Here is a 19,271-nt window from a genome sequence, read left to right as displayed (position 1 = left end):
TTTATTTATTATACCCAATAATCGATTATTTTCAATTACTTCCAAATCTTTTCTTAAATCAGCAAATTTTTGGTTTCATATGGAGCTTGACTGGAAATCAATTAATTGCATTTCTATGTCATGCAAGTTTAACCAATCAAAGAGTTTTAAATTTAATTTTTCAAACGGTATTTTATTGGGATATAAAATAAATTTTGAAGTTTCTTCAAATTGTCTAAACTGTGTAAATCTTGCAGAAAATTCCTGGATCAGGGATTGAATTATCGCTGAAAATTCTTTTGTTAGTTTCTCTTGGTTTGGTTTTTCATGACTCAATGTCAGAAAAAAATTTTTTGTATTCGAAAAATGTTTATATGAATTTGAAAGAATGTTGCGATTAAAAACTTGTAATTTGACTTCAAACGCTTTGATTAAGTCAAACATTACAATGATCGTTTTATTAACACCTTGTAGTTTGATATTTAACTCATTTAAGTGAGAACGTAAATCAGTAAAAAAAAAAAATAGTTTTGCAAGCCATTCTGCATCCATTAATTGACTGTATTGTTTAATAATAATCTCATTATTTAGAAATAATCTAATTTCCTCCAAACAATCTACAAATCTTTGCAAAACTTTTCCGTGGCTTAACCATCGTACATTATTGTACAAAAATAAGTTATTGTATGATGAGTTTACCTCGTTTAACAATTCCTGAAATTTTCTTTCATTTAGAGCCCATTATGATATAAAATTGACTACTTTTGTCACCAAACTCATAATATCATCCAAAATTTTCAAACCTGTCTTGGCACATAATGCTTACTAGTGAATAATGCAATGGAAACCGAGAATTGAATATCCAATATGTTTTGTAAATAAATTTATAAAACCATTTTCCTGTCCAATAATGCTGCAAGCACTGTCAGTTGTTACTGATACAATTTTGGAAGAACATATTTTTTTTTTGCCCAATGCATTTATAAGTGCATTACAAAATGTCTATTCTTTTTGTTGTTGTTGTTAATGTTGATAAACTTATTAATTCTTGTTTAATGTTATTTTGAACAAAATTACGTACAAAAATTGCTAAACGAGTTGAACTGTTATATCGGTAGACTCATCAAGGCAAATGGAAATGAAACTGCAAGATTTTATATCTCTGTTGTTGTTGAAAGCTTACCTTTTTTGCCATTCCCAAAATTCTCTCTTTTACCGTATTTCTAGCTAATGGTATATCTTTAATTCTTTGGATAATTTTTTCTTTATTTTCGAAATCTTTGAATAAGTATAGTGCACATTGCAACCAAGCCTTTTTTAAAAAGTCACCTTCATTAAAAGTTTTCCCATATTGAGCAATAGCTTTTGAAGCTTGCTAACTAGCAGCAGTAGTGTTTGATTGAGTTCCAATATATTTCATTAAAGATGTAGCTTGGGCATTTTTATTTTTGAAAACACCTGATATATACTCCTTTTGCTCTTCTTCACTTCGATTGAGAAGAGATTTGTGGTTGGTTTCATAATGTCGCTTTACTGATGATGATCTACAAACCATCTTTCCTGAACATAAAATTCAAATAGCTTTACTGTCCTTATTAATCATGCCATACCTATCGGTCCACCAAGTTTGAAATTCTCTGCTACCACCTGTATCTGATAATTTCGATTTTTTCATTGAACTAGCCATAATAAGAAATTCTAAAAAATAATTTAAAAACTTGTAAATTTAAAATATATGTATAAATGCAATAATTGCCTTAAAATAAAACCGTATTGTTTGTAAATAGTTATATTTAATGTGTCAATGATTAAAGTTTTAAAATGCTACATACAAACGCCTAAAATTACAAAGACTAACAGCTCATTGGCAATGGAGTGTTTTCATGACGGAGCAAATTAATGCGCATGACCACAGGACCGCATTGATCATACCACAAAATGATATTATATAATAGGTAGATAGCTATTCAGTACCATAAATTTAAATCATAAATTATTTTTAAAGTATGGATTGTTGAATTCTAATTCATAAAATAAAATTTTGTTATGATTAATAAAAAAATCATATTTTTTGTGCATGCCATCAAAATTTTCTTTGATGATGATGGGTTGATAAATTGGTTTAATCCATGCTCGAAATGTTAAAAATGTAACATGCTTAGGATCTGTAGAATTCTTTGGGATGATAATGGGTTGATAAATTGGTTTGCGATATATACCTGTCCAAATCTCCCCTTCTTTGCATGTGATCGATATATCTAGGAAGTTAACATTATTCTCGCTTTCTTGGTCCAAACCTAATGTCAACACATAAGGGTTATTGTTGACCGTGTTTATAAAATTCCATGCATTGTTATCATTTCTTCACAAGATGAAAATGCCATCAACATATCTGGAGTATACTATTATGTCGTTTCTAAAGATGGGTAAGATGTTGCTTTCGAGCTGACGTAATACTAATTCACATAGGAAATTTATATATTTCCATTCTACAATTCACATGTTTGACTCTTGTTAGGTTAGTAATTCCTTGTTTGTAATGGAAATTTCCAAACACTATGTAGATGGCATATATTATAACAATACTTACATCTGCTGTTTTATCTATATGCAGAACAACTTTGTATCCTAAATGTGTGAATGTTATATTCAGCATTTTTACATCTTTATCTGACCCATATCTTGTGTCTTCTTTTTCATTGAAATCGAAATTGTTTAAAATTAAACATGTTCCGTGTGGCGTAGTTCGCATCTTATAACACTGTAAAATTTTAAAATAAGTTCAATTATATGTCATACATAGAATACTAGCTGTTACCTGCGAATTCGTCTGCGGAGGTTTTGCAAGCAAACCCCATTTACATTCAGTATTTCAATAAACATAGTAATTGTTATATAACATCTACCACTGAAGAGAATTGCCGAGAATCAAATGAACTATTTTCAATCTGATCAATTTTCTGGAACGTTTACAATCGTTCTATAATCGAACCAATATGCAATAACAAATTCGAATTTAAAACGGTTCAAACATTTTTAAAATCGAAATAGATAAAAATATTTATAACAATGTCTGAAATGTTATNCAAACACTATGTAGATGGCATATATTATAACAATACTTACATCTGCTGTTTTATCTATATGCAGAACAACTTTATATCCTAACTGTGTGAATGTTATATTCAGCATTTTTACATCTTTATCTGACCCATATCTTGTGTCTTCTTTGTCATTGAAATTGAAATTGTTTAAAATTAAACATGTTCCATGTGGCATTTAAAATTAAACATGTTCCATGAGGTTTAAGTTGCATATTATAACACTGTAAAATTTTAAAATAAGTTCAATTATATGCCATACATAGAATACTAGCTGTTACCTGCAAATTTGTTTGCGGAGGTTTTGCACGCAAACCCCATTTACATTCAATATTTCAATAACCGTAGTAATTGTTATATAACACCTACCACTGAAGAGAATCGCCGAGAATCAAATGAACTATTTTCAATTTGATCAATTTTCTGGAACGTTTACAATCGTTCTATAATCGAACCAATATGCAATAACAAATTTGAATTTAAAACGGTTCAAACATTTTTAAAATCGAAATAGATAAAAATATTTATAACAATGTCTGAAATGTTATCAATTTAATATACCTAAGTACTCAATAAAGACTAAACATAGTTGAAAACAAAAAATTGCATCTAAAATAGTACAGTAGAAGCCGGTTTTCCTGTTAAGCCTTAATCCACTCCCTCTCCCCCAGCAGGGGAATTTCGAAAAAACCCTTCTTAGTGTGCGTTTTCGTGACGTACACTAACTGTATACCAAATTTCACCTCTTTAGGTTAACTGGTTTGCTCTGAGCGATGATGAATCAGTGAGTCAGTCAGGAGAAGCTGTTCTGTGTGTGTAATCAAATTCTTCATATGTACCATGTATACTCGTGCAGTGGGTGTATGCTTTTTTAATCCATGCTCGAAAAGCCAAAAATTTAACATGCTTAGGCCCCTTGATGTGGGTTCCTGTCTGTGGTGAGGGGTTCTCCCAGAGATGGTTTAGTAACTCTTTAACATTCCTGGGATCTGAACGCCCATTTACGTGTTAGTCGTGTGTGGTGTCCCATATGCCAGAAAGGGGGATCCTGGTAGTTGCACTGCTTTGGCGCCAACTTTGGATAAACGGGAGGCTCAAATCAGGCAACGTTTGAGTCAATCGGCTGGTCGTTGAGTCATACTTAACCTTGGCGTGGAGTCAACTGATCAATGCAGATCGGGCAGACATGTCAGACAAGATGTGCTCTTCTTGACTTCATTGTGAGGGTATAGCTCCTGGGAAACCCTGGTGTGACGGTCTATGGGAGTCTCCCATGTGACGGCATCCCCTTGTTGGACCCCATGGTGGGTGGGGTCACTAGGAGCTGAAATATTATTATATAATAATGGATTCTAAAACTTTAAAAAATAAAGAAAAGCCAGAAAACACTGCCAGTCAGCCATCCTACTTAATAGTGTATGCTACTGGAGAAAAATCTTTGTGAAAATGCTCCCCTTCCTTGATTCAGAAGTTATTTGAATCAATGATCGGACACCTGAAAAAAACACAAAAATTGAGGTCAGGAGACCTACTTGTAGAAACTGCCTCACCTCAATTGTCGGCAAAACTTCTAGCTGCAAAGAAATTGGAAGACATTGAAGTCACAGTCACACCACATGGAAGTTTGAACTCATCACGTGGTGTGATATCTGAGTTTGATCTGATGTCTGAAGATGAATCAGCTATTCAGATGAACCTATCAGACCAAGGTGTCACTGCTGTTCGACCTATCTCCATTCGTCAGGATAGCAAGTTAATACCAACCAAACATTTAATTCTCACCTTTAACAAGCCGACATTGCCATCTTTTATTACAGCAGGTTATATGCGCTGCCCTGTCCGTCCGTACGTTCCAAATCTGCTGCGTTGTTTCAAATGCCAGCAGTTTGGACATTCACAGACATCCTGCCGTGGCAAGAGTGTATGTGCACAGTGTGGGACTGAAGGTCACGAGAGTACTGAGTGTACCAGTACCCCATGCTGTGTTAACTGCAAAGATGCCCATCCTTACTCTTGAAAATGCCCTGCATGGCAAAGAGAAAAAGAGTTAAAACGGGTAAAAACAGTCAATAACATACCCTACCCAGAGGCCCGTTGTGTGGTCACTTCAACTGCACCTTTGAGACAGAAAACATTTGCTGCTGTTTTGAAATCCACAAAGACATGTGGGGTTCAAACAGATATTTCTGTCTTTCTAAGTGAATCTCTTACTTGCCATGCAAAATGTTTAATTCTCCCATCTATCCAAACATCAGAAAAGGAGACATAGAAGGTCAAAACACCCCTACCAAAAACAAGGGTAACAGCAAGAAATGTGGTTTCAAAAAAGGTGAATAAAAACTCACTTAACAAGGAAAAGGTTAAAGCAGCTATCTCCAGATCAACTAAAAAATCGGAGACTCAGTCTATGAGTGAGTTCTCTGACTTTTCGGATGAAGAAAATAATATGGTGGTTACACAACCAACGTCACCTTCAAAAGAAAAACCTTCCGTGAAATTAAAGAGGGATACCTTCACAAAGAATGCTGCCTCAAACACACAATGGATTATAAAATAATCCAATGGAACTGTCGTGGTTTCTGCAACAACTTCTCTGACATTAAACACTTGACATTATCTACCCAATCTCTCTGTGTTGGCACTCCAGGAAACCCACCTAAAACCTGGAGAAAGGATCTTTCTAAAAGGATTTGATTTCTACCACAAGGATGATGATAGCCACAATCGTGCCAGTGGCGGTGTGGCTATTCTGGTTTCAAATTGCATTCCATCCTTACCGGTACAAATAACCACTGCTTTGCAAACTGTGGCAGTCAGAATTTTGATTGGAGTAACTGTCACAGTTTGTTCTATATACTTGCCACCAGATGTCAAAGTCAACGAAGATGAATTGGATGCTTTGGTTGAACAGTTGCCTACTCCGTTTATTTTACTAGGTGATTTCAATGGCCATAATCCTATGTGGGGCAGTTCCGACATTAATTGTCAAGGCAGGACCATCGAAACATTTATAGGCAACCAGCAACTGTATTTATTTAATACTGGAGAAGTAACATACTTCCATGGCCCAACAAGAACATTCACTGCCATTGATCTATCACTAGCAATTTTGAACCTATTTTAGGTGTTTACATGGGAGGTTGGATTTAATCCACTCTCCAGTGCCACTTCCCAATATTTCTAAAACATCGAGGCAGAGATAGTTGTGAAACAGCTTGTCCACCACGCTGGAAATTGAAAACAGCCGATTGGCCTGTTTTTTCTATATGGCCAACATCACAGAGGGTATGGTGAATATTGCAGATATCAATGATGCAGTTGAAGTTGTCACTACCAGTATTATTCAGGCAGCTGAAAAAACAATGGGGAAGACTTTAACTAGATATCCAAAACATCCTAAACCATGGTGGAACCAGAAATGTGAGGCAGCATTTAAAGTCCAAAAGAAAGCATGGGGTATTTTCAGATAATACCCCACTGCGAGAAATTTGGTTGCTTTTCAAAAAGCAAAGGCAAAGCCAAAGGGATTCTTGGAGGAAGTATGTCTCTAGCATAACATCCTGCACTAGGTCAAAAGCAGTCTGGGATAAAATCCATAAAATTAATGGAATATATGCTTTTCACTCTCTGTCCATGCTAGAAAATAATGGCACAATAATCAGCGACATATCGGATATTGCTGATACGTTGGGTGAAACATTTTCTACTTCATCCAGCAATATTATGTATTCAAGGAATTTTCAGTTTTATAAAGCCCAAAGAGAAAAACAGTGTTTAAACTTTTATTCCTCATCTAATGAGGAATATAATGTGCCATACACTAGAATTGAATTACATACAGTGATCTCTCGCTCAGGGAATAGTGCTGTAGGCCCGGATAAAATCCACTACAGCATGATTAAATATCTTTCAAACAATTCCCTTTCTAATCTCCTGCATCTGTTCAACAGAATATGGACAGAACTTACTTTTCCTGACTCTTGGAGGTTATCTATCATTATTTCCATTCCCAAACCAGGTAAAGACCACAAGAATCCCTCTAATTACAGACCAATCTCTCTGACAAGTTGCCTGTGTAAACTCTTTGAGAGGATGGTAAATAGACACCTGATGTTTCTCCTAGAGGAAAAGAACTACTATTTACCACAACAGAGTGAATTTCGTAGAAGTACCACAGACAATTTAGTAAAACTTGAAACATCTATACGTGAAGCGTTTGTTCGACGACAGCACTTAGTATCTGTATTCTTTGATATAGAAAAGGCCTACGATCACTGCTGGTGATATAGAATACCTCGTGATCTACACCAATTCGGATTGCAGGGTAATTTGTCAATTTTTATAAAAAACTTTTTACAGAATCGAAGATTCCAAGTCAGGATGGGAAACACTTTATCTAGGCTTTTCACACAAGAAGGTGTTTCTCAAGGTTCTATTTTGAGTGTGACTCTGTTCCTAATTAAAATTAACAGCATAGCTAACCGTCTCCCTCCCAGTGTGAAACACTCTTTGTATGTGGATGACTTTCAGATCTCCTGTCAGTCTAGTAATATGAGTTTCATTGTGAGACAAGTTCAAACCTCCCTAAATCACATATATGATTGGTTCAAGACCAATGGGTTTACGTTTAATGCAGCGAAGACATCGTGCATCCACTTCTGCCGAAGGCGTGGTTTGCATTTGGATCCTGAAATTCACCTAAATGGCGATAAAATTCCAATGGTGAATGAGGCTAAGTTTTTGGGTGTTTATTTCGACCCAAAACTGACATTTTTGCCGCATTTACGCAACCTGAAGAGTAGATGTTTAAAATCTCTAAACCTATTAAAGGTACTATGCTGCTCATCCTGGGGAGCAGACAAAGTTTCTATGCTCAGGATTTATAGGGCCCTTGTCCGCTCTAAGCTGGACTACGGTTTCATTGTTTATGGCTCTGCGCAAGAATCTACTCATCAGATGCTGGATCCAATCCACCATCAAGCACTACGTTTGTTCACTGGTGCTTTTCGAACTTCTCCTGTACAAAGTTTGTATGTGGATGCTTATGAGCCTCCACTATCTCTCAGGAGAGAACAGTTGTCTCTATTTTACTATATAAAACAGAAATCTTACTCTAAACTTTAAGTTGATTGTACAGTATTAGATACTCAGCTGAAAAGGTTATTTGAAGCTCGCCCAAGCAGTGTCCCTTCATTCGCCATAAGAATGGAGCATGTGAGCAGCACGATTGACCTGAACACAGGCAACATTTCACAGCTAGAGGTCTGTAGTATATCTCCTTGGTCAACTCCTGTGATAAATGTTGACCTTAGCTTAAAGCAATTTCCAAAGGAATCCACCCCAGATTATGTCTACAGGCAGCACTTTGCAGAAATTCAACACCATGACAGGAATTTAATTCCTATTTATACAGATGGATCTAAATCTGATGATTACATTGGCTCAGCCTTCGTCTGCCGGGATGAAATTGTGGCAGAACAAATTGCATTGAATTCTTCCATATTTTCTGCGGAGTTGCATGCTATATATTTAGCTTTAAAGTATATAAATAGGAAAGGTCATCGTAGCTGTGTTATATACACTGACTCAGTTAGTGCACTTCAGGCTTTGATCTCATGTGAACCTAGTTCTCACTCTATAGTGATTAAACTTTGTAAGCTCTTTTGCCATCGTACTGCGAGTAGTTTTTATGTAAAATTTTGTTGGGTCCCAGGCCATGTAGGTATAATAGGGAATGAAGAAGCTGACGCAGCTGCAAAGTCAGCTACGCCTTTACAACATACAATGCATATTGAAGGAGGCGATTTGAAGCTAGTAGTTAAAAAACGACTAGCAGAGAGATGGCAAAACGTGTGGAATGCACAAATCCACAATAAACTACATGAGATCAAGCCAAATATAGAAAATTGGACACGTAATAAACAGTATGACAGGAGATCTGAAGTAATTCTTACTCGTTTGAGAATTGGGCATACTCGGTTGACTCTCAATACCTTTTGAAGGGTGAAGACCAGCCAGTATGTGAGTATTGCAACTGCTTTCTAAGTGTAAAACGCATGCTTTGCAACTGCACAGCTTTTGATCAAAGTCATAGACAGCATTTCGGAAATGCAAGTTTGAGAGAGATTTTGGGCCAGAGGCCAAATCTTGACAAATTATTGAACTTTTTGAAAGTGAATAACATTTATAAACATATTTAATTATTTATCTAGGTAATGTTTATATATACCTTGTTGATTATTTATTTATTTATTCATTTATGTATATATCTTGTTATTATTTACATGTGTATTGTTATATATTGTTTTGTTATTGATTTTGTTATTTATTAGTTTATTTATTTATTTATATTAAACATCTTACATAATATATATATATATATATATTTATACCATTTGCCATGGCACAGCTTGGCCTGTATGGCCCTTGCGCCAATAAACTCTAACGAACGAACGAAGACCTCGTGCATCCACTTTTGCCGAAGATGTGGTTTGCACTTGGATTCTGAAATTTACTTAAACGGGGTTAAAATCCCAATGGTCAATGAGGCAATGTTCTTGGGAGTTTTATTTGATTCTAAACTGACGTTTTTACCACACTTGCGCAATTTGAAGAGTAGATGTCTAAAATCTCTGAACCTTTTAAAGGTACTGTGCTGCTCATCCTGGGGAGCAGACAAATGTTCCAGGCTCAGGATTTATAGGGCCCTTGTTTGCTCAAAGCTGGATTACGGATGCATTGTTAATGGCTCTGCGCGAGAATCTACTCTTCGGATGCTGGATTGAATCCACCATCAAGCTTTGCGTTTGTGCACTGGTGCTTTATGAACTTCCCCTGTTTAAAGTTTGTATGTGGATGAGCCTCCACTATCCCTCAGGAGAGAACAGTTGTCTCTGTTTTATTACATTAAACAGAAATTTATGAATAGACTTTCAGCTATTAGTTCAGATACTCAGCTGAAAAGATTATTTGCAGCTTGTACGAGTAGTGTCTCTACATTTGACATAAGTATGGAAAATGTAAGCAGCACGATTGACTTGGACACAACTAACATCTCTTAAGTTTAGGTTAATAGCATTTTACCTTGGTCAACCCCAGCAATAAATGTTGACTTAAATTTAAATCAGTTCCCGAAGGAAACCATGCCAGATTACATGTATAGACAGCACTTTGCAGATTACATGTATAGACAGCACTTTGCAGAAATTCAACACACTGACAGGAATTTAAGTTATATTTGCACTGATGGATCAAAATCGGAAGAATATGTTGGCTCAGCCTTCATCTGCCAAGATGAAATCATGGCAGAACAAATAGCATTGAATTCTTCCATATTTACTGCAGAGCTGCAGGCTATTTACTTGGCCTTAAAGTATGTAATCAGTAAAGGTCATTGTTGCTGTGTAGTTTACACTGACTCAGTGCACTTCAGGCTTTGATCTCATGTGAACCTATTTCTTATTCCATAGTAATTAAAATTCATAATCTGATTTGTTATCTTCTTACAAGGAATCTCTCTGTAAAATTTTGTTGGGTCCCAGGCTACGTAGGTATAAAAGGAAATGAAGAAGCTGACACAGCTGCAAAGGCAGCTAGTCCTTCACTGCATGCAATGCCTATCAAAGGAAGTGATTTGAAGCTAATAGTTAAAAATCGACTAGCAGAGAGATGGCAAATCGTGTGGAATGCACAAATCCACAATAAACTACATGAGATCAAACCAATGATAAAAAATTGGATACTGTAATAAACAGTATGATAAGATATCTGATGTCATTCTTACTTGTGTGAGATATGCAGAGGGCCACTGGGATGATTCCAAATGACCACTTACGCTGCAACAGGTTGGTAAACCCGATCTCTGATTGTCAGACGGCTAGGATTGCAAATTGAGTGGGGATGGCGTAGTAAAGTTGGCAGGTACAACGATAGATGACAGGTTAAACAAAATAACAAAACATTAATTTAATAGCTGAGCTAGGTTACATAAGGCGATAGGAATATATAGATTAAATGCAGTTAAATATAAGTTAACTATACAAAGGGCCGCTCTTAACAGCTGTAATGGCTATTCTGAGAGAGAGAGAGAGTTTAGAAAGTTCTAAAATACAAATACCTCTATGAGGATATGATTAATATGCATTCGTTGAATGGGCCATATGAATTGTAGTCGGCGCAGGAACTTTCAAAGTTGCTGTCTGTCATATGGCGATGTCCTTTCAGTTGCAATGTTTGGTGTATGGAGACAAAATGCACACATTTATAAGTATAACTTTCTTTGGTTGCCTGGAGCTTTTGGGAGCTCAAGCTTTTATATGTTCTTCGTGGGAAAGGAGTCTTGTGATCGACTTCTGTTGACACTAACGGTGGATTCCGATCAACTAAGTGTCAACTTAGTTGATCGGAATTATTAACAAATTATTAATTGTGAAAACATTCAGTGACCTCTGATATACTTCTCACCAAGAGTGTTTTTTTTTCATCAGAGTTATTTACAAAGATTTTTTCGACATCGTAAAAATCGTGGATCTCACACTTGTTTCAGAATTGGACATACTCGGTTGACTCATCAATATTTTTCGAAGGGTGAAGACCAGCCAGTATGTGATTATTGCAATTGCTTTCTAATTGTAAAACACATACTGTGCAATTGCTCTGCCTTCGAGACAAGGCATAGACAGCATTTTTGATATGCTTGTCTGACAGGGATTTTTGGCCATAGGCCATAATTTACTGGACTTTCTGAAAGTCACTAATATTTATAAACAAGTTTGATTTTTTATTTATTTACTTATTTATATATTTTTTTATATACCTTGTTGTTTTGTATAGTCATACTGTTATATATGCTTGTTATTGTTATTTGTTATTAATTTTTTAATATATGTATATATGGCCTTTTTGTAATTTTACCATTTGGCATGGCGCAGCATGGCCTGTATGGCTTTTGTGCCAAAAAACTTTAACAAACCTAACCTAACCTAAGAGAGCAATATCTGGAGAATATGCAGGGTGACTCAATACATTTCAGTTAAAGTCTAGAAGTTTTTGGCGCACGCTTAACAATATGTGTGGTCTTGCATTATCATGATGGAATACCACTCTCTAGATTTGCAAGTTTCGGACATTTTTGATGCACTGCAGCCTTTAGTTCATCCAGTTGGAGACAATATTTATTGGAATTAATTGTTTGGTTGTTGGGTAAAAGCTTGTAATAAAGAACCTCTTTCCAGTCCTACCAAACTGAAATTATTACTTTTCTGGGGTGCAAACCAGCTTTAGGTTGTGGCACTGGAGGATCACCTTGCTTACTTCAAGATCTCTTGCATTGAATATTGTTGTAAACAATCGTTTTTCATCACCTGTTATTAATCGCTTTAAAAAGGGATCATCATCATTGTGTTTTAAAAGTGAATCGCATACACAAACCTCAATAAGGTTTCATTCACTTAACTTATGGGGAACCCAAACATCATAATGGGAAGTGTATCCAAGGCTAGCCAAATGTCTGACAACAGATGTTTGGGATATTTTTAAGATGTCGGTTATCTCTCATGTTGTTTTATGCCGATTATTTTGAATTAAAGCCGTTATGGACTCATTTTCTATGGTTGAAGGTCGTCCTGACCGAGGTGCATCTTTGAGAGAAAAATCTCTTACTATGAATTTTTAAAACCATTTCTGGCATGTTCGATCAGTAACTGCATTTTCCACATGTACAGCACATACCTTTTTTTGAGCTTTTGTTGCATTTATTCTTTTTTGCAAATAATAGAGCATCAGATGTCAAAAATGCACCTTCTTATCTTCCATTTTAATGTTTTTTTTCCCTTTAAAGTTAAAAATTTTTAAAACTAGCTGTAATTAAACTTATGTAATAAATATGCAGATATTTATAATGTCAACCTAAACAAGTTAATACTTGATAAGCACAACAGAGGCACCACAGATGAATGATTATGTAAATACCCAAACAATTTTTTGGTTCAACCCAATATTAAGTCACCTTCTATCCTCTTGGGATCCACTACTAGATAAAACTTTTTTTAAATGATGTTTTGATATGTTTGTTACCTTTAGGTATCACTTATTAACGAATCACCATTTTTAAAATTTTTTTTATGTTTGGTGATTAAAAAAGGGTGTGTGTCCTATATGACATAATGATTCTCTAGCTGTACAAAATTCACACTCTGTATGTTTTGTAAAATTGGTTTATTTGATATCTTTTATTTACATGTGATATGCTATAAAGCCACAAGGCACAGATGAATTTTGCGTTCTGTACAGTGCACTCTAGCTCGTACACTTTTACATTCTTCCATTTGGCAGTGGTGATTTATTCCATCTGCAATTATTTCTGGCATATGTTTGGCTTCAGTTTTACATTGTATTTCACTGGGATGTGGAATTGGGGTATTTCTCTTTTTATTTTCTTTATCTTCATTATTTTCATTTTCTTCTTTTTTATTGCTTGTCCTTTTTGAATGCAATAGCCATTCTGATACTTTTTCTTTGAATCCCAAATATTGAAGAGTGTTTTTTTCTTTCTTTTTCATTGCTTTGCTGTCTCTTCTGTAAGCTATCCATCCAGCAGCACAAGCAAAATCAAAGAAGTGAAAAATCATTCTTACTGTCCATTTTTTAGTTTTAGACTTTTGGCGATAAATAGAAATGATTCTATCAAACAGATCTATGCCTCCCATATTTTCATTGTAGGATTGGACAATATAGGGCCTAATTACCATAATATACTTTTTTTCTTGTTTTGACCATCTTTTACACTCTCCTACAGGTTCCATTCCTTCAACAGATGAAGCAAGCGTCATTGGTCTGTTATCCATCCATTTCACAATTGATATTTGTCCATCACCTCTACCCCTCGATGTGGGTTTTTGTCCGTGGTGAGGGGACCTCCCAGAGATGGTTTAGAAACTCTTCTTTATCATCCCTGGGATCTGAACACCCACCCACGTGTTTGCCGTGCGTGGTGTCCCGTATGCCGGAAAGGGAGATCCTGGTAGTTGAGGGGCAACACATCGTCCCCAACACACTGCTTTGGCCCCTGCTTCGGATAAACGGGAGGCTCAAATCAGACTCCATTTGAGTCAATCGGCTGGTCGTTGAGTCATTATACACCTCGGCTTGGAGTCAACCGATCGATGCAGACCGGGCAGACATGTCAGACAAGATGTGCTCTTCTTGACTGCATTGTGAGGGTATAGCTCCTGGGAAACCCTGGTGTGACAGTCTATGGGAGTCTCCCATGTGACGGCATCCCCTTGTTGGGCCCCATGGTGGGTGGGGTCACTAGGAGCTGAACTTTTTTGAACAATATGGATTCTAAAAATCTAAAACTCCAACATAGTACAGAACAACAAATAACAAATGGCGGAAAACTTTTCAGCGAGCCTGCATACTTGATAATACATGCTACGGGAGATAAACCACTGTCCAAATGCTCTCCTTTTTTGATTCAAAAGCTATTTGAATCTACCATTGGGCACCTGAAAAAAATACAAAAGTTGAGGTCTGGGGATTTACTTATAGAGACAGCGTCACCTCAACAATCAGCAAGGCTTTTGGCAACAAAAAGTCTCGGAGAAATGGGAGTTCTGGTCACACCACACGGAAGTCTAAACTCCTCACGTGGTGTGATATCTGAGTCAGACTTGATGTCAGAAGACGAATCAGATCTATTGACGGGCCTTTCGGATCAAGGTGTCACTAATGTCCGACGCATCTCTATTCGTCGAGACGGAAGGGTGATACCTACTAAACACCTAATTCTGACATTTAACAAGCCGACATTGCCATCTGTAATTACAGCAGGATATCTGCGTTGCCCAGTTCGACCATACATTCCAAACCCGCTGCGCTGCTTTAAATGCCAGCGGTTTGGACATTCACAGGCATCTTGCCGTGGCAAGAATGTATGTGCACAGTGTGGGGATGAAGGTCACGAGAGTACCGAGTGTACCTGTACCCCATGCTGTGTTAACTGCAAAGATTCACATCCTTCCTACTCCCGAAAATGCCCTGCATGGCAGAGAGAGAAAGAGATTCAGCGCGTGAAAACAGTTAACAATCTACCTTACCCAGAGGCACGACGCATGGTAACTTTAAATGCACCAGTGAAACAGAAGACATTTGCTGCTGTTCTGAAATCCACAAAGACATGTGGAGTTCAGACAGACATTTCTGTTTCACCAAATGAATCTCTAACTCGCCACGAAAAATGTTTGCTTATACCATCTACACATACAGCAGAAAAGGAGAGCAAGAAGAACAAAACACCCCTACCTAAAACAGGGGTAATAACAAGAAACGTGGGTTCTAAGAAGGCTGCTAAGAACCCGCTCAACAAACAAAAATTAAAAGCAGCCATCTCCAAATCTAAGAGATCAGAGGCTCAGTCTATGAGTGAGTTCTCTGACTTCTCTGACGAGGAGACTAATAAGGAGGTGACACCACCAACTTCACCTCCAAAAGGCAAATCAGCCGTAAAACTAAAGAGGGATACCTTCACAAAGAATGCTGCCTCAAACACATAATGGATTATAAAATAATCCAATGGAACTGTCGTGGTTTCCGCAACAACTTCTCTGACATTAAACACTTGACATCATCTACCTCATCTCTCTGCGTGGCACTCCAGGAAACCCATCTGAAACCTGGAGAAAGAATTACTTTAAAAGGATTCAATCTCTACCGCAAGGATGATGATAGCCACAACCGTGCCAGTGGAGGTGTGGCTATTCTGGTTTCCAATCACTTCCCATCCTTGCTGGTACAAATAACAACTGATCTGCAAGCTGTGGCAGTCAGAATTTCTATTGGAGTAACTGTCACAGTTTGTTCTATATACTTGCCACCAGATGTCAGAGTCAATGAGAATGAACTGGATGCCTTGGTTGAACAGCTGCCAACACCATTCCTTTTACTTGGTGATTTTAATGGCCACAATCCTATGTGGGGCAGTCCCGACATCAATCGTCGAGGCAGAGCCATTGAGAGATTTATAGGTAATCATCAACTGTATCTATTTAATACTGGAGAAGTGACATACTTCCATGCCCCATCAAGAACGTTCACTGCCATTGATCTATCATTAGCAACTCCGAATCTGTTTTCAGCATTTACATGGGAGGTTGGATCTAATCCACTCTCTAGTGACCACTTCCCAATATTTCTAAAATATCGAGGCAGAGAAAGCTGTGAAACAGCCCGTCCACCACGCTGGAAACTGGAAACGGCAGATTGGCCTGCATTTTCCTCTTTGGCTAACATCACTGAGGAAATGGTCAATACTGCTGATATCAATGATGCAGTTGAAATTGTCACTTTGTGTATTATTCAGGCAGCTGAGAAAACAATGGGAAAGACATCAACAAGATACCCAAAGCATCCGAAACCATGGTGGAACCAGAATTGCGAGGCAGCATTTAAAGCACAAAAGAAAGCTTGGGGGATTTTCAGAAGGTACCCCACTGCTGAAAATTTGGTTGCTTTTAAAAAAGCAAAGGCAAATGCCAGAAGAATAAGAAGGCAAAGCCAAAGGGATTCTTGGAGGAAGTATGTTTCTAGCATAACATCTTCCACTAGCTCAAAAGCAGTCTGGGATAAAATCCATAAAATTAATGGGAAATATGCTTCTCACTCTCTGTCCATGCTGGAAAATAATGGCACAATAATCAGCGATATACAGGGTATTGCTGATACGTTGGGCGAAACATTTTCTACTTCATCCAGCAATATTATGTATTCAAGAAATTTTCAGGCTTATAAAGCCCAAAGTGAAAAACAATATTTAAACTTTCATTCCTCATATAATGAGGACTATAATGTGCCATTCACCAGCATAGAACTACATACAGCGATCTCTCGCTCGGGTAATAGTGCTGTAGGACCGGATAAAATTCACTACAGCATGATTAAAAATCTGTCAAACAATTCCCTTTGTAATCTTCTGTGTCTGTTTAACAGAATATGGACAGAACATACTTTTCCTGACTCTTGGAGGCTATCTATCGTTATTCCCATTCCCAAGCCTGGTAAAGACCACAAGAATCCCTCTAATTACAGACCAATCTCTTTGACAAGTTGTCTGTGTAAACTCTATGAGAGAATGGTAAACAGACGCCTGATGTTCCTCCTAGAGGAAAAGAACTATTTTTCACCACATCAGAGTGGATTCCGTAGGAACAGAAGTACCTCTGATAACTTAGTAAACCTTGAAACATCTATACGCGAAGCGTTTGTTAGACGACAGCACTTAGTGTCTGTATTTTTCGATATAGAGAAGGCCTATGATCGCTGTTGGCGATACGGGATACTCCGTGATCTGTACAAATTCGGATTGCGGGGCAATTTGCCAATTTTTATAAAAAACTTTTTACAGAATCGAAGATTCCATGTCAGGATGGGCAACACTTTATCTAGGCCTTTTACGCAAGAAGAAGGTGTTCCTCAAGGCTCTATTTTGAGTGTGACTCTGTTCCTAATTAAAATTAATAGCATCGCTAACTGTCTTCCCCCTAGTGTGAAACACTCTTTGTATGTGGATGACTTTCAGATCTCCTGCCAGTCTAGCAACATGAGCTTTATCGAGAGACAACTGCAAACCTCCCTAAATCGCATAGACAATTGGTCCAAGATTAATGGTTTTACTTTTAATACAGAGAAGACCTCGTGCATCCACTTTTGCCGAAGGCGTGGTTTGCACTTGGACCCTGAAATTCACCTAAATGGTGTTAAAATCCCAATGGTCAACGAGACAAAGTTCTTGGGAGTCATATTTGATTCCAAACTGACATTCTTACCACACTTACGCAATTTGAAGAGTAGATGTTTAAAATCTTTGAACCTTTTAAAGGTACTGTGCTGCTTATCCTGGGGAGCAGACAAAGTTTCTATGCTCAGGATTTACAGGGCTATTGTCCGCTCAAAGCTAGATTACGGATGCATTGTTTATGGCTCTGCGCGAGAATCTACTCTTCGGATGCTGGATCCAATCCACCATCAAGCATTACGTTTGTGCACTGGTGCATTTCGAACTTCTCCTGTCCAAAGTTTGTATGTGGATGCTTATGAGCCTCCACTATCTCTCAGGAGAGAACAGTTGTCTCTTTTCTATTATATAAAACAGAAATCGCATACTAAACCTTCAGTTGATTGTACAGTATCAGATACTCAGCTGAAAAGGTTATTTGAAGCTCGGAGAAGTAGTGTCCCCACATTCATCATAAGAATGGAGAATGTAAGCAGCACAATTGACCTTAACACATGCAACATCTCACAGGTTGAGGTTAATAGTATTCCACCTTGGTCAATTCCAGCGATAGATGTTGATTTAAGCTTAAAGCAGTTCCCCAAAGAAACCACGCCAGACTGCGTCTATAGACAGCACTTCGCACAAATTCAACATTGTGACAGGAATTTAATCCCTATTTATACAGATGGATCGAAGTCGGATAACTACGTTGGCCTAGCCTTTGTTTGCCAAAATGAAATTGTAGCAGAACAAATAGCACCGAATTCCTCCATCTTTTCTGCGGAGTTGCAGGCTATTTATTTAGCCCTAAAGTATATAAATAGGAAAGGTCATCGCTGCTGCATGATTTACACTGACTCAGTTAGTGCACTTCAGGCTCTGATTTCGTATGAACCTAGTTCACACTTTATAGTTACTAAAATTCGAAAACTAATTTTTCATCTGACTACGAGAAATTTTTTTGTAAACTTCTGTTGGGTCCCAGGCCACGTGGGTATAAGAGGTAATGAAGAAGCTGATACAGCTGCTAAGTCAGCAAGCCCTTCACAGCATACAATGCATATTGAAGGAGGTGATTTGAAGCTGGTCGTTAAAAAACGACTAGCAGAGAGATGGCAAAATATGTGGAACGCACAAATCCACAATAAACTACACGAGATCAAACCTTTGATAGAAAATTGGACACACAATAGGCAGTATGATAGGAGATCTGAGGTTGTCCTTACTCGTTTGAGAATTGGACACACACGACTGACTCATCAATACCTTTTGAAGGGAGATGACGAAGCAGTATGTCAGTACTGCAATTGTACCGTAAGTGTTAAACACATACTTTGCAATTGCATCGCTCTTGATCAATGTCGTAGACAGCATTTTGGAAATGCAAGTTTGAGTGAGATTTTGGGCCAGAGGCCAAA

General features: G+C 37.4%; 3 protein-coding genes and 1 pseudogene across 3 annotated transcripts; 3 read left to right on the top strand and 1 right to left on the bottom strand.

The window, feature by feature from the left end:
* Positions 1 to 75: 75 nt before the first annotated feature.
* LOC111621193 lies at positions 76 to 1,534 on the bottom strand (annotated as a pseudogene).
* Positions 1,535 to 4,563: 3,029 nt separating this feature from the next.
* LOC111621192 lies at positions 4,564 to 5,097 on the top strand. The gene has a single exon (XM_023363274.1). It carries the CDS (start codon positions 4,564 to 4,566, stop codon positions 5,095 to 5,097), a length of 534 nt encoding a protein of 177 aa, XP_023219042.1.
* Positions 5,098 to 7,945: 2,848 nt separating this feature from the next.
* LOC111621170 lies at positions 7,946 to 9,328 on the top strand. The gene has a single exon (XM_023363238.1). The coding sequence runs from the start codon at positions 8,286 to 8,288 to the stop codon at positions 9,078 to 9,080; it is 795 nt and encodes a 264-aa protein (XP_023219006.1). The 5' UTR covers positions 7,946 to 8,285; the 3' UTR covers positions 9,081 to 9,328.
* Positions 9,329 to 14,416: 5,088 nt separating this feature from the next.
* On the top strand, positions 14,417 to 15,634 carry LOC111621191. Its single transcript, XM_023363273.1, has one exon. It carries the CDS (start codon positions 14,417 to 14,419, stop codon positions 15,632 to 15,634), a length of 1,218 nt encoding a protein of 405 aa, XP_023219041.1.
* Positions 15,635 to 19,271: the final 3,637 nt, after the last annotated feature.

This window comes from Centruroides sculpturatus, unplaced genomic scaffold (assembly GCF_000671375.1).
Source record: "Centruroides sculpturatus isolate CEXI.00-Female unplaced genomic scaffold, Cexi_2.0 scaffold132, whole genome shotgun sequence".
Lineage (NCBI taxonomy): Eukaryota > Metazoa > Arthropoda > Arachnida > Scorpiones > Buthidae > Centruroides > Centruroides sculpturatus.
The sequence above is the reverse complement of the archived record's forward strand: the minus strand, read 5'-3'. Positions and strand labels throughout refer to the sequence as shown.